Source organism: Habropoda laboriosa, unplaced genomic scaffold (genome assembly GCF_001263275.1).
Source record: "Habropoda laboriosa isolate 0110345459 unplaced genomic scaffold, ASM126327v1 scaffold5, whole genome shotgun sequence".
NCBI lineage: Eukaryota > Metazoa > Arthropoda > Insecta > Hymenoptera > Apidae > Habropoda > Habropoda laboriosa.
In genome coordinates, this window is record NW_017100161.1 from 2147193 (window position 1) to 2166407 (window position 19215).

Sequence of the window (19215 nt, forward strand, 5' to 3'; positions counted from 1 at the left end):
TTTTAAAATGGATACGTATAATAAATTTTTAATTGCTTTAACATTACTTATAATGTAAATAGTAAAATGATGTTTTTGCTTTATTTTCAAGTACTTTGATTATAGAATAATTTGTGTTTCTATAATTAAACTTAACAAAACAGTTTAATATTTTAATTTTGCATTGAATTAACCATGGCATTCAACGGATTAGTTAGAAATTATGTTTAACTTTTATTTATCATTTGAGAATTAATATTCTTTTCGTATGAGTTATAGATGGACACCATGGACACTCCAGAACAACATAGAAATCAAGGAAAGGGCTTCAACGTCAGGAAAGAACAAAGAAATGCAATTATTTGTTGATAAAACAATTATCTACTGTAAGATACGTGTACATAATGTATTTTACAAATGGTTACAATATACCAGTATTGTTTTACAGCATTTTACAGTCTATTCATTTCTCGCTTACACACTACGATTCGTGTACGATTATATGATACGTTGTTCTACACCTTATTTGTAATTTCATAGTTAGGTACAGTTTTAATTCCAGCCAATTCTAATGTAATCTTATTCTAGACTGAATCGGTAACGTTTTAATGCGACACGAAAATACTAAGGAGGCAGTAAAGCCCCTACGACGTAGACAAAATAATGCATTAGGTGTGCAGGTCTATCCTATACCTCGTTTGTGCTTAAACTTCGATTTTCCTATACGATATTTAAGAACACAGAATCCCACTTTAATGCGTTTAGGAAAACCAAAGTTTTGCCGGGATTTTAATCCATCTATCCATGAGGTTGTAATCGTTGTAAAAGAAGATTCGGCGGAGTTTGTTATACGGTTGTAATTGCTATTTGTAAAGGACATTATGTCGAAAGTGAACACGTTGTATAATTATTTCACCTCGCCCAAAACTCCTAAACAATCGAAGAATAAATCGGTATCTGAAGAAAAATCTTCAACTCCGAAAAGATCGAGGGAACAAAGGAACAAAGGTATATTCTGAAGGCAATTCATGTGTGAATGATGAATTTAATTGACACCATGCGATATAAGATACATTTTATACAATGTTTGAGTTGCATATGTTATTTGTTGCGTAATATGAAAGTAAAATAGGACGTACGGATTTTATAAAAATCTACATTTCACGAACTGTCCCACTTTACAGTTGTTGCTTTTAAATAGAAAAATTGACATAAAACATTGATAAAATATGACGTTAATTTAAATCTTACATTTTCATTGTAATAATAAATTTAATGTGTATCATGCAATTGTCATACCACTGTCACATAGGTGATATAACTTTTGTTCTTACATACAGTTAAGACTCCAGGCAAAGGAAAAGAAAATAAAACTGTTGAGGACAGAAAAAGGATTCATAAGGATGATGAGGAAGAAGAAGAAAAAGAGGAAGATGAAGTAATACAGCCAAAGAAACGAAGGCTGATTATTCCTGATGTAGAATCTGGAGATGAATCTGGAGATGAATTTAAACCTAGTTTGTATTGAACTATAATCCATTAACATTAATATTATTTCTATAGCAATAATAAATGTATTTCACTTCATTTGCATACAGATCCAGAAGATGAATCAGAAGAGTCTGATTCAGGGTCTGAAGGATTTAGTGAAAGTGAACCACAGAGTGTAAGTGAAGAGGAAACTCCAGAGGTAAGAGATTAATTCTAGTTAAAAACCCAGAATACCGATTAATACAAGTTTTATTTCAGAAAAAAAGAAAAGTGACTAATGGCACTGGAAAAAGGCAGCAAGGAGGTAAAAAAAGATTTGTTAAGGAAGTAAGTTTGTAAATGTAAATTATTTCATTTTATTAAACATATGTATATTTTACTTAATTAATTTAAATCTTATTAGGATAAGAAGGAATCAAAGCAGCCTCAACAAGTTCAAGTTCAAGGTTCAAATAATGTTACAGAGACATGGAGACATTTAAAATATGATTTCCTTGAGCCAAATAAAATAAAGGACATTAACAGAAGACCAGCAAGTGATCCAAATTATGATCCCAAGACTCTTTATGTTCCTTTGGACTTCTTGAATCAACAAACTCCAGTAAGATGCTAATTTTTATTTATAATACACAGACTCTATATGATACTCAATATTCTATAATACGATTTTTTTAGGCAATGAGGCAATGGTGGGAATTGAAAAGTAGACACTATGATTGTGTTCTCTTCTTCAAAGTGGGAAAGTTTTATGAATTATATCATATGGATGCTGTGATTAGTGTCAATGAACTTAATCTCACATTTATGAAGGTAAGTTTCTCAAATATTCTTTTACTATTAGTTCAAATGTTTGAAAATATGATTGATTGTAGGGAGAGTTAGCGCATAGTGGATTTCCTGAAATCGGATATGGTCGTTTCTCGGCAAGTCTTATAGAAAAAGGATACAAGGTAGCTAGGGTAGAACAAACGGAGAATCCCGAAATGATGTCGCAACGCTGTAGTAAAAGTACGATATAAAAAAAATTCGTACTTATTTTATGATTGTTATCAAGCATTACAATTTAATTTCACTATTTCCAGTGGCAAAGGTAACAAAGTTTGACAAAGTAGTGAAAAGAGAAATCTGCCAAATAAGTTCCAAAGGTACAAGGGTATACACTGCATTGGATGTAGAACCATCCACACCAAATTCCAATTATTTATTATCACTCATTGAAAAATGCCCACCTGGTTCAACTACCTCTCATTATGGAGTGTGTTTCTTGGATACTACAATAGGAGACTTCTATCTCGGGCAATTCGAAGATGATCGCTGCAATTCTAGAATATTAACTTTGCTTGCACATTATCCTCCAGTTCATGTAAGTGTTTATGGAAAGAACTTATAATTAAGTTCAAATAGACGAGTCTGATATTTATTTTAGGTTGCATACGAACGTGGCAATTTGTCTCAAAAAACATTACAAATTTTAAACAACGCTTTAGCGACAAGCATTAAGGAACCACTTTTGCGTGAATCACAATTTTGGTCATCTTCGACTACATTAAAAGTGAGTGTAATAATAGAACGAAAGCTTCGAAATTTTATTTTATTTATGAAAATATTTTTCACAATTTGCAGAATCTTCACGAAGGAGGATACTTCAAAAAGTCGGAATCTGAATTTCAATGGCCTGAAGGCTTGCAACCATATCTTAATCAAAGTAAATATTTTTGACACATTTTATAAAGGAAAGTTAAATATTTATTAACATTCAATTATTTATTTGTTTTTAGGCGATAGCTTAGGATTGACTCCGGCTGAAGATAAAGAGTTAGCGGTGCATGCTTTAGGAGGATGTGTATACTTGCTCAAAGAATATCTGCTTGAACAGCAATTATTGGCGCAGGGACGTTTTAAGTCGTATATACCGCCAGACTTCTCAAGTGAATCATCCACAGCCTCCAAGTTTGCAAATAATATGGTAATTATAAATTTTATCTAGTCACATACACATATAATACTATGTATATAACATATGAATAAACTAACAATTTATAATCATTAGGTTTTAGATGCAGTCACCATTAACAACTTGAGAATTTTCGGCGAAGGTTCATTGATGAAAACACTCGATCGTTGTTGTACTGCATTTGGCAAGAGATTACTACGCGAATGGATTTGTCGACCATCTTGCCGCAAAAATGTTATAATTGAACGACAAGAAGCTGTACAAGAATTAATGGATTGTTCAGAAGTAGTACATGCTGCTCGTAGTATACTAGCCAGTATTCCTGACCTTGAAAGACTGTTAAGCAAGTGAGTTGGAATTAACACTAACAATTAGATTGTTCATTAATACGAATATTTAATATGTATTTCTACAATTTTAGGATCCATGCTCACGGAAATGCAGCAAGGCTGAATAATCACCCCGATGGCAGAGCAATCATGTTCGAAGGTAAAACGTATTCAAAGAGAAAAATCTTAGATTTTACCAATACTTTGAATGGTTTCGAGGAGGTTTTAAAAGTAGTCGCTCTATTCGAAGGTAATTACACTTCCTCTGTACACTGTGTAATTGTTAATTACAATCGATAAGTCTGAATTTGAAAGTGTACCTGTTTTCTAGATTTCAAAAGTCCGCTAATAACTCGCTGTACCAAAGTGGAACCGGATGGCGAATTTCCTTCATTAAGAGAATCTTTAGATTACTTCAAGGTAATTAATATCATTTGCATTCGGATGATCACCATTAAGCAAGATACAATTTTGTGGTACATGCATGTTTCAGACCGCGTTCGATCACGAGGAGGCCAAACAAGTAGGTTGCATCGTTCCAAAGAAAGGAGTGGACGATGAATACGATTCCCTTTTACTGGAACTCGCGCAAGTGAAGAAGGATTTAGAACGGTATCTTGAAAAGCAAAGACAGCACTTCGGCGTGAAAGTCACGTACCACGGGTCGGATAAGAAACGTTATCAGATCGAGATTCCGGATTCTCAGGTGAAGAAAGTTGGTCCTGGTTATGAGCTTCAGTCACAAAGAAAAGGATTCAAGCGCTATTGCACCGCTGAGACGAAGGTTTTTTTTTTTTTTTTTGTTAGTGGTATAACATTTTAAGCAATTAAACAAAATCTAACTAAAATGAAATTTCATTAGGAACTTCTGAGCCGACAAATAAATGCGGAAGAACATAGAAATAAAGTATTAAAAGATCTAAACAGAAGAATATTCGCACAATTTAGCGAGAAGTATGATATGTGGAACATGGCCGTTTATAAATTGTCCGTCATAGATGTTCTTATTTCCTTATCGGAATACGCTCTCAGCGGCGATATGTGTGTACCGGAAGTCAACGATAACGCAAATGAAAAGGTACTTTTATTCAACGTAGCTTAGTATTTTAGTTGCTAAAAATACACTGAAGAATACTGAAAAACAACATTTTGTTGATAGATATTTATCGATATACGAGATGGACGACATCCGTGCATCCTTTCAGATACTTTCATACCAAATGATACTTTATTGGCAGTTGAAGATTCTGCACCTTTCATGATTCTTACTGGACCAAACATGGGCGGTAAATCAACGCTCATGCGTCAAGTCGCGCTTCTTACTATAATGGCCCAAATTGTATGTTTTATTGACACGCAACATTTTAAATCATAGACAAGGAATTCATTTTACTATTTTACAGGGAAGTTACGTGCCAGCAAGTTCTTGTAATTTAATATTAGTAGATCGTATCTTCACGAGATTAGGAGCCAATGACGATATTTTGGCTGGTCAGAGTACTTTCTTGGTAGAGCTAAGCGAAACTGCTGCAATATTGCAGCACGCTACGCCATACTCGCTAGTTTTATTAGATGAATTGGGTAAATAATTATTTACATATATTATTAATCTTCAACATAAAATTAGCATGTTAATAAAAATATTATTTGATAAATATAGGTCGTGGTACATCGACATATGACGGAACGGCAATAGCCGCCTCAGTTGTAGATGCGCTCACAAAATTGAACTGCCGTACATTGTTCTCAACGCATTATCATTCTTTGGTAGAAGATTACAAAACTAATAAGCACATTACGTTAGCCCATATGGTATGAAAAAACAATTTGTATTTTTTCCAGTTCCCTTTTTTTTTTTATATTCTTTACTCTTTCAACTTTTGTAAAACATTTTTTACAGGCATGCATGGTAGAAAACGAGGAACAGGACGAAGTGTCTCAGGAAACTGTAACATTTTTGTACAAACTCAGCGATGGAGCCTGTCCAAAATCGTATGGTTTCAATGCTGCCCGATTGGCTGGTGTACCATCTGTGATTACAAACAGAGCGCATGAAATTTCGAAAAAACTCGAACAGGAGACTAATCATAAACATCTATTCACCGCTCTGTGTAAAGCAAATGGAGCAGCCATAAGGGATCTAATTGCTGCAATGTGAAACACGAAAGACAAAGGAACATTACATATTTACGATCATGTCTTAATTTGTATTCAGTTACGTTACAGTATTACGAGTTTTTATACGATATTTTATATATTTATAATTAATTATTTTCGTTGTAGTTTGCATTATTGTTTGATATTGCCTATATATATTTTAATAATAAAATAAATTAAAAATGCTAATTTATTGCTGTTTTCATTACATTGCTACGTACAAAAAAATTGGGATAAGAGAAACTGGGACGATTGTTGCTTACAAAATTTTATTAATTAATGCCAGAGTACAAAAGGCTATGAAACGAGAATACGATGCGATACAAACAATGTAAAATTTTTCTTTACTCACACCAAAACGACGAAGAAATATGCTTTTTGTTTTCATTTGTCTATTCCAAACGTAAGAGAAATCGTGTGCACGGGAGTCTTACCGTGAAACAATAAATACAATTCCTTATGCGTTATCGTGAAACAAGGAAGAAGCAGGTAATGGTGAACGACTACAGAAAAAAGAAAAACGATGATTACTGGTTACTCTATCCGACAGAAAGTTACACGTTTGCGTCTCTGTTTAAGTGGATGCAGCGATAAATAGGATCAAGTAATCGTAATCGTTTAATGTACGTTGGTAGATCGAGCGATAAAGTAGTGTGTCTGCGTGTGCAGTAACTTGCTAGAAATACGATTAGTAATAGTTTGCGATCTTCTCTCTTTGCAAATATGAATATTTTACGCACTTCGAGTGCGTATAGAAAGCCAACAATTTACTTCTTTTTTTTTCTTTTTCATTTTCTCATCGAAATGATACTTAAGAACCAAAATGAAAAGAAAAGGAACCGTGCTTGCTCTCTCTCTCTCTCTCTCTTTCTCTATCCCTCTAAGTATGAAAAGTTTGCGTGAAATGCCGTTTTCATGCAGAATAAAAGAACTACATACGATTATTTAAAAAGGCACGGAAATTAAGAAAGCACTTGACCTTTTGTTTCTTTTTTTTTCTTTTTTTTTAATGGGTTACATATATAATGTACCTTTATTATTATCATTATTATTAATATTATCATTATTAATATTATTATTACTTCTTTCTTTTTCTTCTTTCGACTCTCTCTCTCTCTCTCTCTGTTTTCTCACACACTTGGACGTTCGCATAGTAATTCGCTCTTCTCTTTCTCTCTCTCTCTCTTCCTCTCCTTTCAATTTTACCCACGCCTATCGTCAAGTATCAACGACAAATTCCTCTTTATCAGACGAAAAGAAACGAAACCGATCAATAGCAGCGGTCTATCGAAATTCGAAGAAGCATGTGCGCGCGCGCGTGTGTTTCACCTTTTTTTTTTTTCATCACGCTCTCTCGTCTAATTTAACGCATTTTCAGAATTTGGCAGGATATCTCTTCTCTCTCTTACTTTCTTTCTCTCTCTCTTTCTTTTGCGATTCGAAACTACAACACTGTATTTCCAAAACACTTTTTTCCTAACCACCACATTTCCTTCTCCTTAACTCTCTCTCTCTCTCTCTCTCGAACCAGACGACGACGAAAGCTGCTCATCCACTCCAGAAGAAAAAAAACAGGAAAAAAAGAACCACTTTCTTTTTCTCTCTTTTTTTCTTTTTTAAATCGTCTTTTGTTTCTTTCTCTCTCCTCTTGTTAATTCCATACTTTTTCTCGCTCTTTCTCTCTCTCTCTCTCTCTCTCTTTCTCTCTCTCTACCTCCGGCCGTCTCTTATCAATGTAGGATTAACGGTTCAAAGAATATCGATACCGTACAGAGTAACACGATCTGAGAATATTATAGAAAGGTGCGGTTCAAAAGAGAACGGCCGGACATTTAACGGTGGGGGAGAAAAAAAGGAGGAGGCGGGTAAAAATCCTCTCGAAAATGGGACACCATATCGTTCCGAAAAAACTACACCCTCTCCTTTGTATATTATTTTCTCTTTCTTTCCCTTGTTCTTTCTCGTTTCTTCATCTTTTCAATCTTTCATATGATTCGAAACGCGAGCGGCACACACACACTCTCTCTCTCTCCCTCTCTTTCTTTTCTATTTTATCTCTTACGACGTTATGCGCTTACAAAAAATCGTGGAACCGAGGATTATTATTATTATTCCGAGGGGGAGGGAATGACGTGTTTTTCCTTCTTCCTTTCTATCTTTTCATTCTTCACCGTGAAAATTGAACGATCATATATCATTTATAAACCCGCTTAAACGGCAAATTAGGACCGTAAACGATCGTCACACGGGGGGGGGGGGATAGGGGGATGACAAATATGCTTTCTTTCTTTTCCTTTCTCGAGTTAACACTTTCTTCCTGCGTCGTGTCATCACATCAACCCTTCCAGTGCCGTTCGACAAAAAAAGGAAAACAGAATGAAACAGTTAATAGAAGTGCAAGGGAGAAATCTTTTCTCTCCCTTCTGGTCAATTGAACGCGGACAACGAAGAAACACGCGGATAACCGCGAGTCGAAATAAATTAAACAGAGAATTGAACGAAGAAAACGAAGATCGCGAGGGGACAAATCGTCGAGCGTTTAATATAGATTGCCTGTCAGATTTCTTCCGAGTCCGGAAGTGTGAAAAGGACGACATAATTAGGAGACGTGATTCGAAAACATCTTGAAGAACGAAGCTACACACGATATTCTGTGCCAGATTTCTGACATTAACTCTACGTCTTTCCTCTTTTCCCTTGTATATTTGTTGTTTTTCTTTCTCTTTTTAAACGATGCGACAATTGTATTATAGACACACGATACAGAGAACACGATCTAACGGAAAAGTCAACGTTAAACGAATCAACTCTCGATGAACCGAACAGAACAAGTATTAAATTTTTCTTTTCGGGTCATCGTCGTCAGCGGTCTTCCCTTCGGAGAACAAAAGGAGAAGAAAAAAAAAGAAAGGAACTTTTATTCTGAAAAAGAGATGAAAAAATTGTGTTCTAGGATCGTTCTAGAGAAGAAGAAGAAGAAGAAGAAGAAGAAGAGGGCCACCAGGGTATTTTTCGTGTTTTTTTTTTCTTTTCGTTTTTTTTTCCTTGGATGTTCCAGCACTGGAAGGGTTAACGGCGGCGAACCAAAAAGAAGGATGCCGATCAGCGGTTGTCCAAGGGCTTTTTACCACAATCCGGATGAGTATCCGCCGGGTGGCACGCGTGCACGAGCCGGAAGCTTCGCCGCTGGCGACGTGTCGTTCGATTTCTCGCTAGAATTCGAGCTGGACGTTCCGTTTTGCACGGCTGGCCCGTGGTTGTTCTGTGTCTCTGCGTAGCCAGTTCCGGTTACCGGGTTACCATCTGCGAAAAACAGTTCGATATTTCAGAGGAAGGTTTTTCTCATTTGACACGTTACAGACATACACAGACGCGATGTGAATGGTGTGCTTTTCCAATTTGGTCCTTTTTATTTTTGGGGAATTTGGATGTTTGTATTGTATGTAGGATGAATCACGACGAATGAGGATAAGTAGTATATAAGTTACGATGACTGTTTCTGTGCTCTGGTTCTCGTGACTCACCCTGTATTTCTTTCTGGTATTATTGTAATAGAGATTTTATTTTATTTTTATTCTTCTTTTGAAGATTCACGAGGAGGTTTTTGAGTGTAAGTAGAGTCGTTTTGGGGGAAGGTTTCGGATGTTTGAGTATCTGCAGTGCGGGTACAGTTCGGGTAAAATCAATTGGTGCTTTGGGGGGGGGGGTCAATGACCCCACTCTTGACTTTTCTCACACTCGTGAGTTTTAATATTGGGGGCAGTGTTTTGCTCTCGAGAGTCGAAATTTTGGGGAGGTGCCAGATTAATAAATTTTGAAGTTTGGGAGCTTTCCACGATTCTACGCTCCAAAATTGAGAGTTTCGTCCCTTCTCGAGTTCTAAAATTGGAAGTGTCCTTATTATGAAGTTTCAATATTTGGAAAATTTTGTCTCTCTTAAATTTTGAACCTCAGAAAGTTTCCTCACTGCTGAATTTTCAGTCTTAGAAAGTTCCCTCACTCTCGAGTCTCAAAATTCAGAGTTCCTTCCCTCCTGAGTTACAGAAGTGAGAGTTCCTCCACTTCTAAATTCCAAAATTTATCAATTCCCATCGCTCTTCAATTTCGAACTTCACAAAGTCCTTTCTCTCTCGAATTTCCAACGCCAGACACTCCTTTTACCCTCAAAATGTACCCTTAAATTTCAAAATCCCCCCCACTCCAAATTTCCAACCTTTTAAAACAACGCCCATACATTTCAAATTCCAAAAAAAAAAAATGGACTCCACTTACACTGAAAAAATCCTCCGAAATATCGTATCACTCGTAAGAATTCAAATCACAAAACTTCTCATTTCCTTCACACGTTGCTATGCTTTCTCTACTAGTTCGGGTGAAAGAATCGATCTCGAACCAGACGCATGCAATAATAATCAGGAGTATAAAAACCGTCAAGTAGCCTGATCGATCACCGGTCAGTTTCCCGGTGCAATTTCAAACACGCGAAAAAATATGAACTACACATTCTATGCTGTAATACACACAAGCGTACGTAATTTTTATACACCTGATACGAGAATGTCGTTGTTGGTTTGTAAAACACTGTGTCATAGAGATAATCAAGATTTCACGCGAAATCCACATGCTGGCTCTCTCCCTTCGCGACTCTTTTCTCCTCTACATTTCCCGCACACACGCCCGAGAAAAAAAAATAGGGGACAGGCACACACGCAGGTAATTTACTCGACAGGCAATTAAGCGTAAAAATATAAGATACAACCAGTTGTTTCGATGCACTGATAAAGAAATACTTGTATGTATAATAATATTCGTGAGAGCTGCATTGGAGAACTTAGCCGCTACGCAAGACAAGGAATGCGTAATCGTTCTACTGTACACAGGTGATACGAACTTACCGTACCCTATTACGAACTATGTGTGTTTTATTGTGTGTGTATGTCAACCTATGAAACACGTCGAATTACTCGAATTGTCTGATCGTTTAAGCTTTCTCTCGGATCTTATGCAAATTCGAGCAATTCTGAAAAACGGGGATGTAAAATAATTACACAAATTGGGCGAAAGGGTGTGGATATTAAATTTCGAAGGGCAATTGTCAATTTTAGAAATTTTCCTGAAATATTTGTATTATTTTAAATATTTCTAAAATTTTGAATAATCAATATTTTAAATATTTCTTTGGAATCATTGTCAATTGCGCTTCGTTCGAAACAAGGAAACATCGAAAGGTGTTTCTTCTCGTATGAAAGAAAAATGACAACTAAATAAACCCAACCAAACGATACCAAATCTGTAACTAATTACCAATAAACACATACACAACAACAACAAAAAAAAAAAACAATCGTTGCAGTTGTAACTAAGGAACAAATACAGAAAGATTATAATATGTATATATCGTAACGGAATCCCGATCCTCTTCATCAGCCAGCGAAAACTACAGAAATAAATTCCGTCGACGAAAGGCTATAATAAGGGGAAAAAAGAAAACGATAAAGTATAAAACAGTGGAGAAAGTTGAAAGAAAAAAATGTTTACGTCCTCTTTTCTTTTTCTTTCTTTTTTTCGTCTGGTTTGCAGCTTATGCGTGCGGCCGCCATCGTCCAAAACCAACGAAGGATAACACAACGCTGAAAAGAAATTTCTCGTTTCGAGAACACACGTTCTTAATGAGTCACACACGCTTGTATCGAAGAAATTAGATAAACGTTATCACACACTACCACTTCACGACTATTTATAATTCAATAATACTAATAACGTAATCTCGTTTATCTCGTATCCGATAATACTACTCGACTGAACCACAAACAGTGAGTCACAATTATCCCTGACTCACACACGCCTCCAATCAATTCCCACCCCTTTCCACCCCCTCCAAAAAAAGTACAACATGTTCGAAGTACACACGTACAATCAGATATATTCGAACAAACCCCAGGCATCGTTCTGATCAAAATAAAATTGACTCCCTATAATTCACATGAACGCACCCTGTATTTCACGTGAATCGAGGGGTTAAAGTGCCACCCCTTAGACAATAGCGTACCGTACACGATAGTCTGTTAACTCCTGTCCGTTAATTTCGCCAGAATGGCTGTGAAAGAAAAAAGAAAGAACAAGAGAAAAACAATAAAAGACTGGTGATCCCTTGATAATTTTGGACAATGGTGGTAGAAGATTATCAATCTTCTCTGTATTACCTGGTGTGATCGATGAGAAAAACTGTCTCGAAGAAGAGGATGGAATTATTATAATTACAATAATAATAATGGTAAAAAAAGACAAGAATGAATAAGTGAAGGAGAGAGATTGAAACGAAATATTTGTATAATCGTTGATGGGGATATACGGTTGATGAAAGACGTGAGACTGTCTTTTCTTTGCTTTACTTTTTTGGTTTTTTGTTTTCTAAGATTGAAGAAAGAAAGGAAAAAAAAAATGAAAGAGTGGGCAAATAACGTTACCTCGACACCTTCGTGCGCTGCGCCTCATAGGCGTCACGTCAACTCCGTCTCCGGTGACCGGGTTGCGCGTTAAGCAGGACGATCCACCTGCCAGGGTTCGAGCGGGTAGGAAGGCACAGGAGGACGACAGTTCACAGCCGGTGCACGAAAAGCGACACGCGCCAGAATATCACCACCACCACCCCCATGCACCGACACACCGTAGCAAAACCCACAACACCATCACCCGACCGTAATAGATTGTGTTAGTGCGCGCGACTGTTCGCACCAACCAATGAGAGATATCAGATTTTTTTTTGTTTTTATTTTTGTAAGTAGAATTGTCAATTTGAAGGATTTGAAGGATTTGAGGGGAGTTTGGGAAGATTTTATAGTTTGGTTCTGATTTTCTTGTCAATTTCGAGTTCTGACGATTTTTTGGGGGGTGAAAGTTGGGGGGAGATAATTTGGAAGACTTGAAGATTTTACTTTGGTTCTGATTTCCTTGTCAATTTTGAATTTTGAAGATTCTTTCTTTGGGTGAAAATGGTAGGAGATAATTTGGAAGATTTGAAAATGTTACTTCGGCTCCGATTCTATTGCAAATTTTGAATTTTGAAGATTTCTTTGTTACGTAGAAGTGATACGAGATCATTTGAAAAAGTTTGTGAAGATTTTACTTTGGTCGTTATTCCATAGCAAATTTTGTTTCTTGTGTAAGTGATCAGAGATTTGTTGGAACATTTCGAAATGAAACGTGGATATCTCGAATCGGTCCGTGCGAAGAGGAACGAGTACGAAAATACCAGGAAATCAAAGTATTGTACTAAGCTACTTTTGTGTGAATCAAAAAGCAAGCAAAAGCGAACGAAATTACCGAGCAATGAAAAACCAGGGTACCAAATCATCAAAAGAATAACAAATTAAAGGAAAGAGAAATAGTAGCAGACTTACTACTGTTCTCGAATTGTTTTTTACGAAATCCAAGCAAAGAGTCGCGGCGAAATCACAGGAACAATAAAAACTTCACGAATAACGTACGAGTCGTTGTAACAAATAAAACAAAAACACATAACAAATTTTTACGAAAATGTACAGAAAATATTCTCTATAAAAATTTCAATGAAAATCATCATTTTGCATCGATTCATCGTTGGCAAATCAATTGTATCACGATAAAACAAAAAATAAACACAAAACAGTGGTGAAAGATACGTTTCGTTGAAAAAATCGGTGCTGATTGCGTGAAAAAATGATCGAAAAAAAAAAATGATTATTTGTCGCAAGCAGATAACGTGTTAACGATGTTCAACTTAAAAACTGATAAGTTGAAAAATGGCGTGACTAACTCAAAATATGTGTTCCTAGGTCTCGTGGCAGGCCCTGTACAATTTTTCGAAATTGAAATTTTCACGGTTTCTTTTTCGCGAGATATCGAATTCCTCGACAAAAATATCTCCGCAATCTCTGTGAATCTACGTAAAGAAAAACCGCAAAAACAGAATCATGGAACTCAATTATGCCAGGATGAGATTCGACGAGTAACAACGACTAGCCGATACGAATGTTGCGCGAATTTTGGAGACTCGATTTGCGTTAAATAATCTCATCGATGCACAATCCTAGACGTTAATCTCGTTGATTCGAAAATTCATTCATCGTACAATTTTTGCAAATTTTACAAACTTAGTAACAAAGTAACTATGTAAAACAAAGTAACAAATAAAACGCAATTGGATCTATCTTGGAAATTTTATCAAATTGTTAATTTCTCTTACAATTTCTACGAATTTTTTCCCCCTCGAGTAATTATTCCCAAATATCATCTTCTCGTGAATCAGCTGATAATTAACAATTCCAGTGTACTGAGATCGTGGATCGTGCGCTGACAGCAGCGATACGATCGATAATGTAAATCAAGTTGAGAAACGATGATAATACCCGGAACGGGAGAACCCGCGCGCACGTAATAAAGAAAAGAAAGGAAAAAAAAAAAAAGAAAAGAAAAGACTGTGTAAGGATGAGTGTCGTGTCATCTACTTGAACGTGTCTTTTGTACACACTTACGAAATCGTTTGATTCTCCTAAAAGCTGCTTGCGAACAATTCAAGAGGATGACTTGGTAAGAGCCACATGGATTAGTCACAGACAAAAAAAAAAGAAAAAAAAATAGAAACAGAAAAAGAGAATAGAGAACAATGTTCGTTCGTGTCTCGCTAGCTCCAGAATAAAAAAGATCGATCGAATTTCTGTTATCCTTTTTGCTTTTTCCGTTCGATCGAGAGAAAGAAACGCGCAGATCGTGATTACTGAAGCGACAAACGGTACAATAACGACACAATTAATTTGTTCAATCGAAAAGGATACTAAACGAATATCATCTCGTGAACACAAGAAGACGCGTAACAAAGCACACACGACAAAAAGTGTCCCAAAATTTCCAACGAATGTTGGCGGTGCAACGAACAAACACGTTTTAATAATCACGTGAAAGAGCCTGCGACACACAGACACATATTTCAAGGTAGCTCGAATACAGTGCGAGTTTAAGTGTATATAATAATATTGCAGTTCGAGCGATTGCATAATTGTCAGAGCAGCAATCTATCGTATATTGAAAAAGTAAAAAAAAAAAAAAAGTGAAAGAACAAAATACGCGAGAATTGTCGAGTATCATCGAGTGGTAACACGCGTGATTAGCAGAAAACCAAACTGGTTCTCGAGAGAAAGAGAGAAAACAGGCGTGAAAAACTGCACGACAACGTAATAAAATAGAGAAGATAATCATCGAGAGATCAAGCTGCTTGAGAAAACCAAGAAAAAATTTGACCCACGTTCAACGTGTGTCGTTAAAATAGTGCTGTAAGATACAAGTCCAGCTATTGCTCGTCCAAAATAAATCGAATGCTCGAGGACGTGTTATCTTTTGCCTTCACCCCCCACCATTCACCACACTTTATCACCTCCATATCGAAATATCCTCGTTAAACACCTGGACAGTATTTCACTGGTTCAAATGTTAAAATCGACCCAACGAACGATCGATTCATTTTGGACAATGGCAAAAATTACCGAGCACAGAAAAATTCGATTACAGTGTGTGTGGCTCGACAACAACACTCGTGCACAAATTCGTTAGCCGCGTTCCCTCGCGCTCGCACCGTACACCAGTTCACCTGACCAGAGAGAGACAGTAAAATCCTTCTCGAGATTGTACATATTGGACGGGGATGGTAGAAAGGGGGAAAGCAGAAGAAGAAGTACCGGGTGGCGCACGTGAAAACCGGCCCCAAATGCAAAATACTCCTTTTACACAGTTTTATTTGTCACAATAACGTACTGTGCACATTTGAGTTACATTTGGTGGAGGGGTTCACTGAACTCATATATGTGCAATGTGCGACAGCGTTGAATTAGTGTCCACAGCGCGGCATGCGGAAATGCGAAATATAACTTCAACTTTGAGGAGTGTGTATAGTCGGTGGAAGAAATATAACGAGGGTAATAAATTAATGCGGCGACGCTCATGGCCGGTATGTGACATTTCATTAAATCAAGTCGAAGATTTATCTCGTGGGACCTCTGACAGAGATTTTGGGCCCTCCTCGGATTTCTGTCGATTCGCTCGAGCCTTGTACGAATCTCGCTATATCTCTTCCACCGACTATACCTGTTTCGCTTGCATTATACCAAGCAAGCTAGTTCATCTATTATTATCGTTTATTAATTATTCATGGAAATTCTGAACGTATCGTGTGCTGCGAATAAAAAATTTCGTCAAATAAAATATCAACCTGTGTCTTAACACACGTTGGCTGCCGGAGAAATTTCCACATTTCTTTCCCCATGTGCAAACATATCAAACGATAGTATGTCTTCTCAAAAACTTACTTTCCTTTATTCTACGATCCTTCCCATTTTTTCAATAAGCAATAAAACTTCATGTACCTTACTCTTTTCACGAAGCGACGTGAAACCGTAAAAACATCTCGTACAATTTTATACATATGAAAATTACAATATAAACTAATGTGTAGTGTGACACGCCGGCGTATCTCGCGGCAGCCAAAGTGTTAAAATGAACTAAAAAGAAATGAATCTGCAAGCTTATCATTGTGCGTTGAAACTCGGTATACCCAAAGGATTGAAACTGTATCTCGCATTTGGGGTTATTTCGACGTACACCATCGTATCCAGTGAAAGAAGAGTAAGAAGGGTAGGCGGGAAGAGTTGGGGGGTGGGGGTGAGGATAGGTGGGCAGATGGGTTCGAGATAGGATAATTTACACCCTTACCTGTGACATCGTTGATAAGATTGTTGCCATTGCTGGCGACGTAGCCGTTGAGAACGCCCGCGATCGAGTCCGAGCTGGCGGTGCTCTTCGCGGGCGACGTCGCGGCGCCGGACGACATTGATGAGGACGTCGACTCCCCGCTGAGGGAGATATTGCTGCGCATGTGATTTTTCGCGTTTGGGGTGGTGGGTGGGGCATCGGGAGGGCCAAACAGGCGATTGTATGAATCATTACCGGGCTTGTTACGCGGCGTTTCGTTGCTGTTGCTGTTGCTGTTCGGTGTTTCTCCGAACAACGCCGAGCCCAGCTGTGATTGGTTGTGGTTCTTCACGCGGCGAGGGCTAGTCTCTTCGGGCGCAGCGCCGAATATGTCGCTGCTTCCGCCACCAGGTGGTTTCAACACCCTACAACAGTAGGAAAATACATTTTTGTTAGACTGGTTTATTCTATACCTGGTTGTTTTTATTGTTTAGTTATTCCTTTGATATCTGGCGTGCAAAAATTGGTAGGGAACGAAGGAACATGGAGTGTATACACTTGGGAGCTGTAATTTTTGGTTACCTGAAGATTGGAAATTATTTGTATCGTAATTTGTAGCGATGATTCGTTCTTAGCAAGTATAATTTTTGACGAGTAACCATTGGTAATGTAATTCAGGCATCCTTGGAAGCTAGCATCTTTCAACACCTCTATGCATATTAAAAAATTCTAGAATAAGTTTCGAGGTTCACAAAAAGCGTCCTCCAAGGCTACCATTTCTTAAAATTCGCAAATTTCTCTGGGTACAGCAAGAAATTGCAAAAATTAGATGAATCTCCCTCTGAAACTCTGAAGAAAACTCTGTCCACCGAATAATCCCTTCGAAGTACAAACAGGAAACTGTTGAAAAACTAAAAACGAAGTCTCGCATAATTCTCAGTAGGGCAAGCATCTACGAGAGCTTTGCACGTCTCTCACCACTCTTCTCTCATCCTAGATCTAGGGGACAAGATAGCAAGCTTCTTCTTCACTTTCTGACAAGCCTCACGTCTCAATTCCACCAGGGACGTGTAAACCGCACCGTGGACGAGTGGATACACGTTTCGCGGAACTCCTTAGTCATAGGCAGGCAGTCGAGTCAGCCACTTGCGAGGCGAAGGGTTGAGAACCATTGTTCTCTGGCGGCCACCGACATGGGAACAACGCTCGGCCCCCACGACGGAAGGACTCGATCCAATTTGCTCGATAAATCTGCGCTGATTTCCACGTAACGAGGGTCGCGCGCGACCGCGTCTCTCTTCGCTTGATGCGTGGCACGCGCTTTGTCGCGTGCTGGACGAAGAGGAGGGGGGCCTCCGCCCGAAGAGGAGCAACGAAAAAAAAGCGAACGAGAGAAAGAGAGGTTGTTGGGGGTAGGAAGCGACACGAGCAATTAAAAAGTATGGAATCCATTCTTTCTTCTCTCACGGGCGAACGAACCACGGGGGAGAATAGTTTTAAAGCCTGGCCCTTCTTCTTCATTAGCACAGAACGGCGGTTCAATCAACCCAAGCAACCATTGATGCGTGAAGATATTTGTTTTGTTAAGTTTCTTAACGAGAGAGAATCGAGAACGAATGTATATAAGAACGTTTCTGGGCTGTGCGAGGTTTCACAAATGAATCCTTGATCGATTCTGGAAGCTGTTACCGATCAGATCCCTTACTGATTAGCGTCTCGAGTTGATGTCTTGATACGGGAGGATGGTATTAACAATCCTGCGTCTATATAGATCGTTTGATAGTGGAGTATATTGTATCGTAAAGTGGTTGCGAAGGATGGTGTAGGAGGAGCTAGGTGAGTCATGAGTTGCCGATCGGTCTGCTCCAAGAGTTCGTTTATTTTATAGAAGTTTAAGCTCCACTTCTTATTATACTCCAAGCCTGATTATATCATAATCCCTCCTCGTTTCTTTACATAGAAAAAAATTGCTGAACAAATCCTGTCAGAACCATTGAAAGACAGTTCCTTATACGTAACAACGTTATTATACAATATATTTAAACTACATAAAATAACACAACTAAACAAGAATTTACTAATTTTCTCTACGAAACAGTAACGAAATTTCTCACTCAACATCCTCCAGTGAAGAAATGGCCATCGTCCAATTACCCCTCGAGTTCCCCGACACTCAACTCAGCTAATATAATTTATAAATTCGAGGACACCACTCCTAAGTCATCCCCAATCCATACACACACACATACACGTATACACTGTTGGTAATAGATTTTCTAATTACGTTTAATTAACATTCTTCGAGAATGCGTTACGTAGCTCTATCGAGCGTGTCGTACGGTTCCACGTATCCCAGGCAAGAAGTCGTTAACTCGCGATCGATCGAATAATCGTTCCACTCTAATTAACGACTGGCACCGACGTGCTATGCTCACGGATCAGCCGTACGTCTTCCAACGCCGTATCATAGCGCACATTTCATCGGCTAGGCGATAAATCAACGCTTCCTCGTTACGGTGTCTCGGATAATTGAACGACGACGACGCGGTTTGATGGAAACGTATCGTTTCGGTACCACGAGGAAGC

At 37.9% G+C, this 19215-nt stretch overlaps 2 protein-coding genes across 6 annotated transcripts in view; one reads left to right on the plus strand and one right to left on the minus strand.

Annotated features, from left to right (window-relative positions):
- The first annotated feature begins 800 nt into the window (after window positions 1–800).
- LOC108578345 (probable DNA mismatch repair protein Msh6) lies at window positions 801–5911 on the plus strand. The gene is made up of 20 exons (XM_017941664.1): window positions 801–987; window positions 1320–1496; window positions 1578–1669; window positions 1729–1797; window positions 1874–2071; window positions 2146–2280; window positions 2343–2478; window positions 2553–2833; window positions 2897–3022; window positions 3094–3175; window positions 3249–3436; window positions 3521–3771; window positions 3846–4003; window positions 4085–4173; window positions 4247–4537; window positions 4616–4831; window positions 4913–5092; window positions 5157–5334; window positions 5414–5565; window positions 5654–5911. Exons 1-20 carry the CDS (start codon window positions 861–863, stop codon window positions 5909–5911), a joined length of 3384 nt encoding a protein of 1127 aa, XP_017797153.1. The 5' UTR covers window positions 801–860.
- Window positions 5912–8911: 3000 nt separating this feature from the next.
- LOC108578130 (microtubule-associated protein Jupiter) overlaps window positions 8912–19215 on the minus strand; it is a 92109-nt gene continuing 81805 nt past the window's right edge. For 3 of the 5 annotated variants that reach the window (XM_017941405.1, XM_017941413.1, XM_017941398.1), the window contains exons 2-5: window positions 16651–17054; window positions 14424–14447; window positions 12378–12464; window positions 8912–9213 (exon numbers count right to left, since the gene is read on the minus strand). In XM_017941405.1, the coding sequence (XP_017796894.1) occupies window positions 9035–9213; window positions 12378–12464; window positions 14424–14447; window positions 16651–17054 (694 nt within the window). In that variant the 3' untranslated portion in view covers window positions 8912–9034. The remainder of the gene's footprint in view (window positions 9214–12377; window positions 12465–14423; window positions 14448–16650; window positions 17055–19215) is intronic. The other 2 variants (XM_017941422.1, XM_017941431.1) reach the window with 2 other exon arrangements.

Coding starts and splice junctions, on each gene's coding strand:
- LOC108578345 (XM_017941664.1), top strand. CDS start 861: ATGTCGAAAGTGAACACGTTGTATAATTATTTCACCTCGCCCAAAACT. Junction 1,798..1,873: donor AAAAAAGATTTGTTAAGGAA/GTAAGTTTGTAA, acceptor AAATCTTATTAG/GATAAGAAGGAATCAAAGCA. Junction 5,335..5,413: donor AGTTTTATTAGATGAATTGG/GTAAATAATTAT, acceptor TGATAAATATAG/GTCGTGGTACATCGACATAT.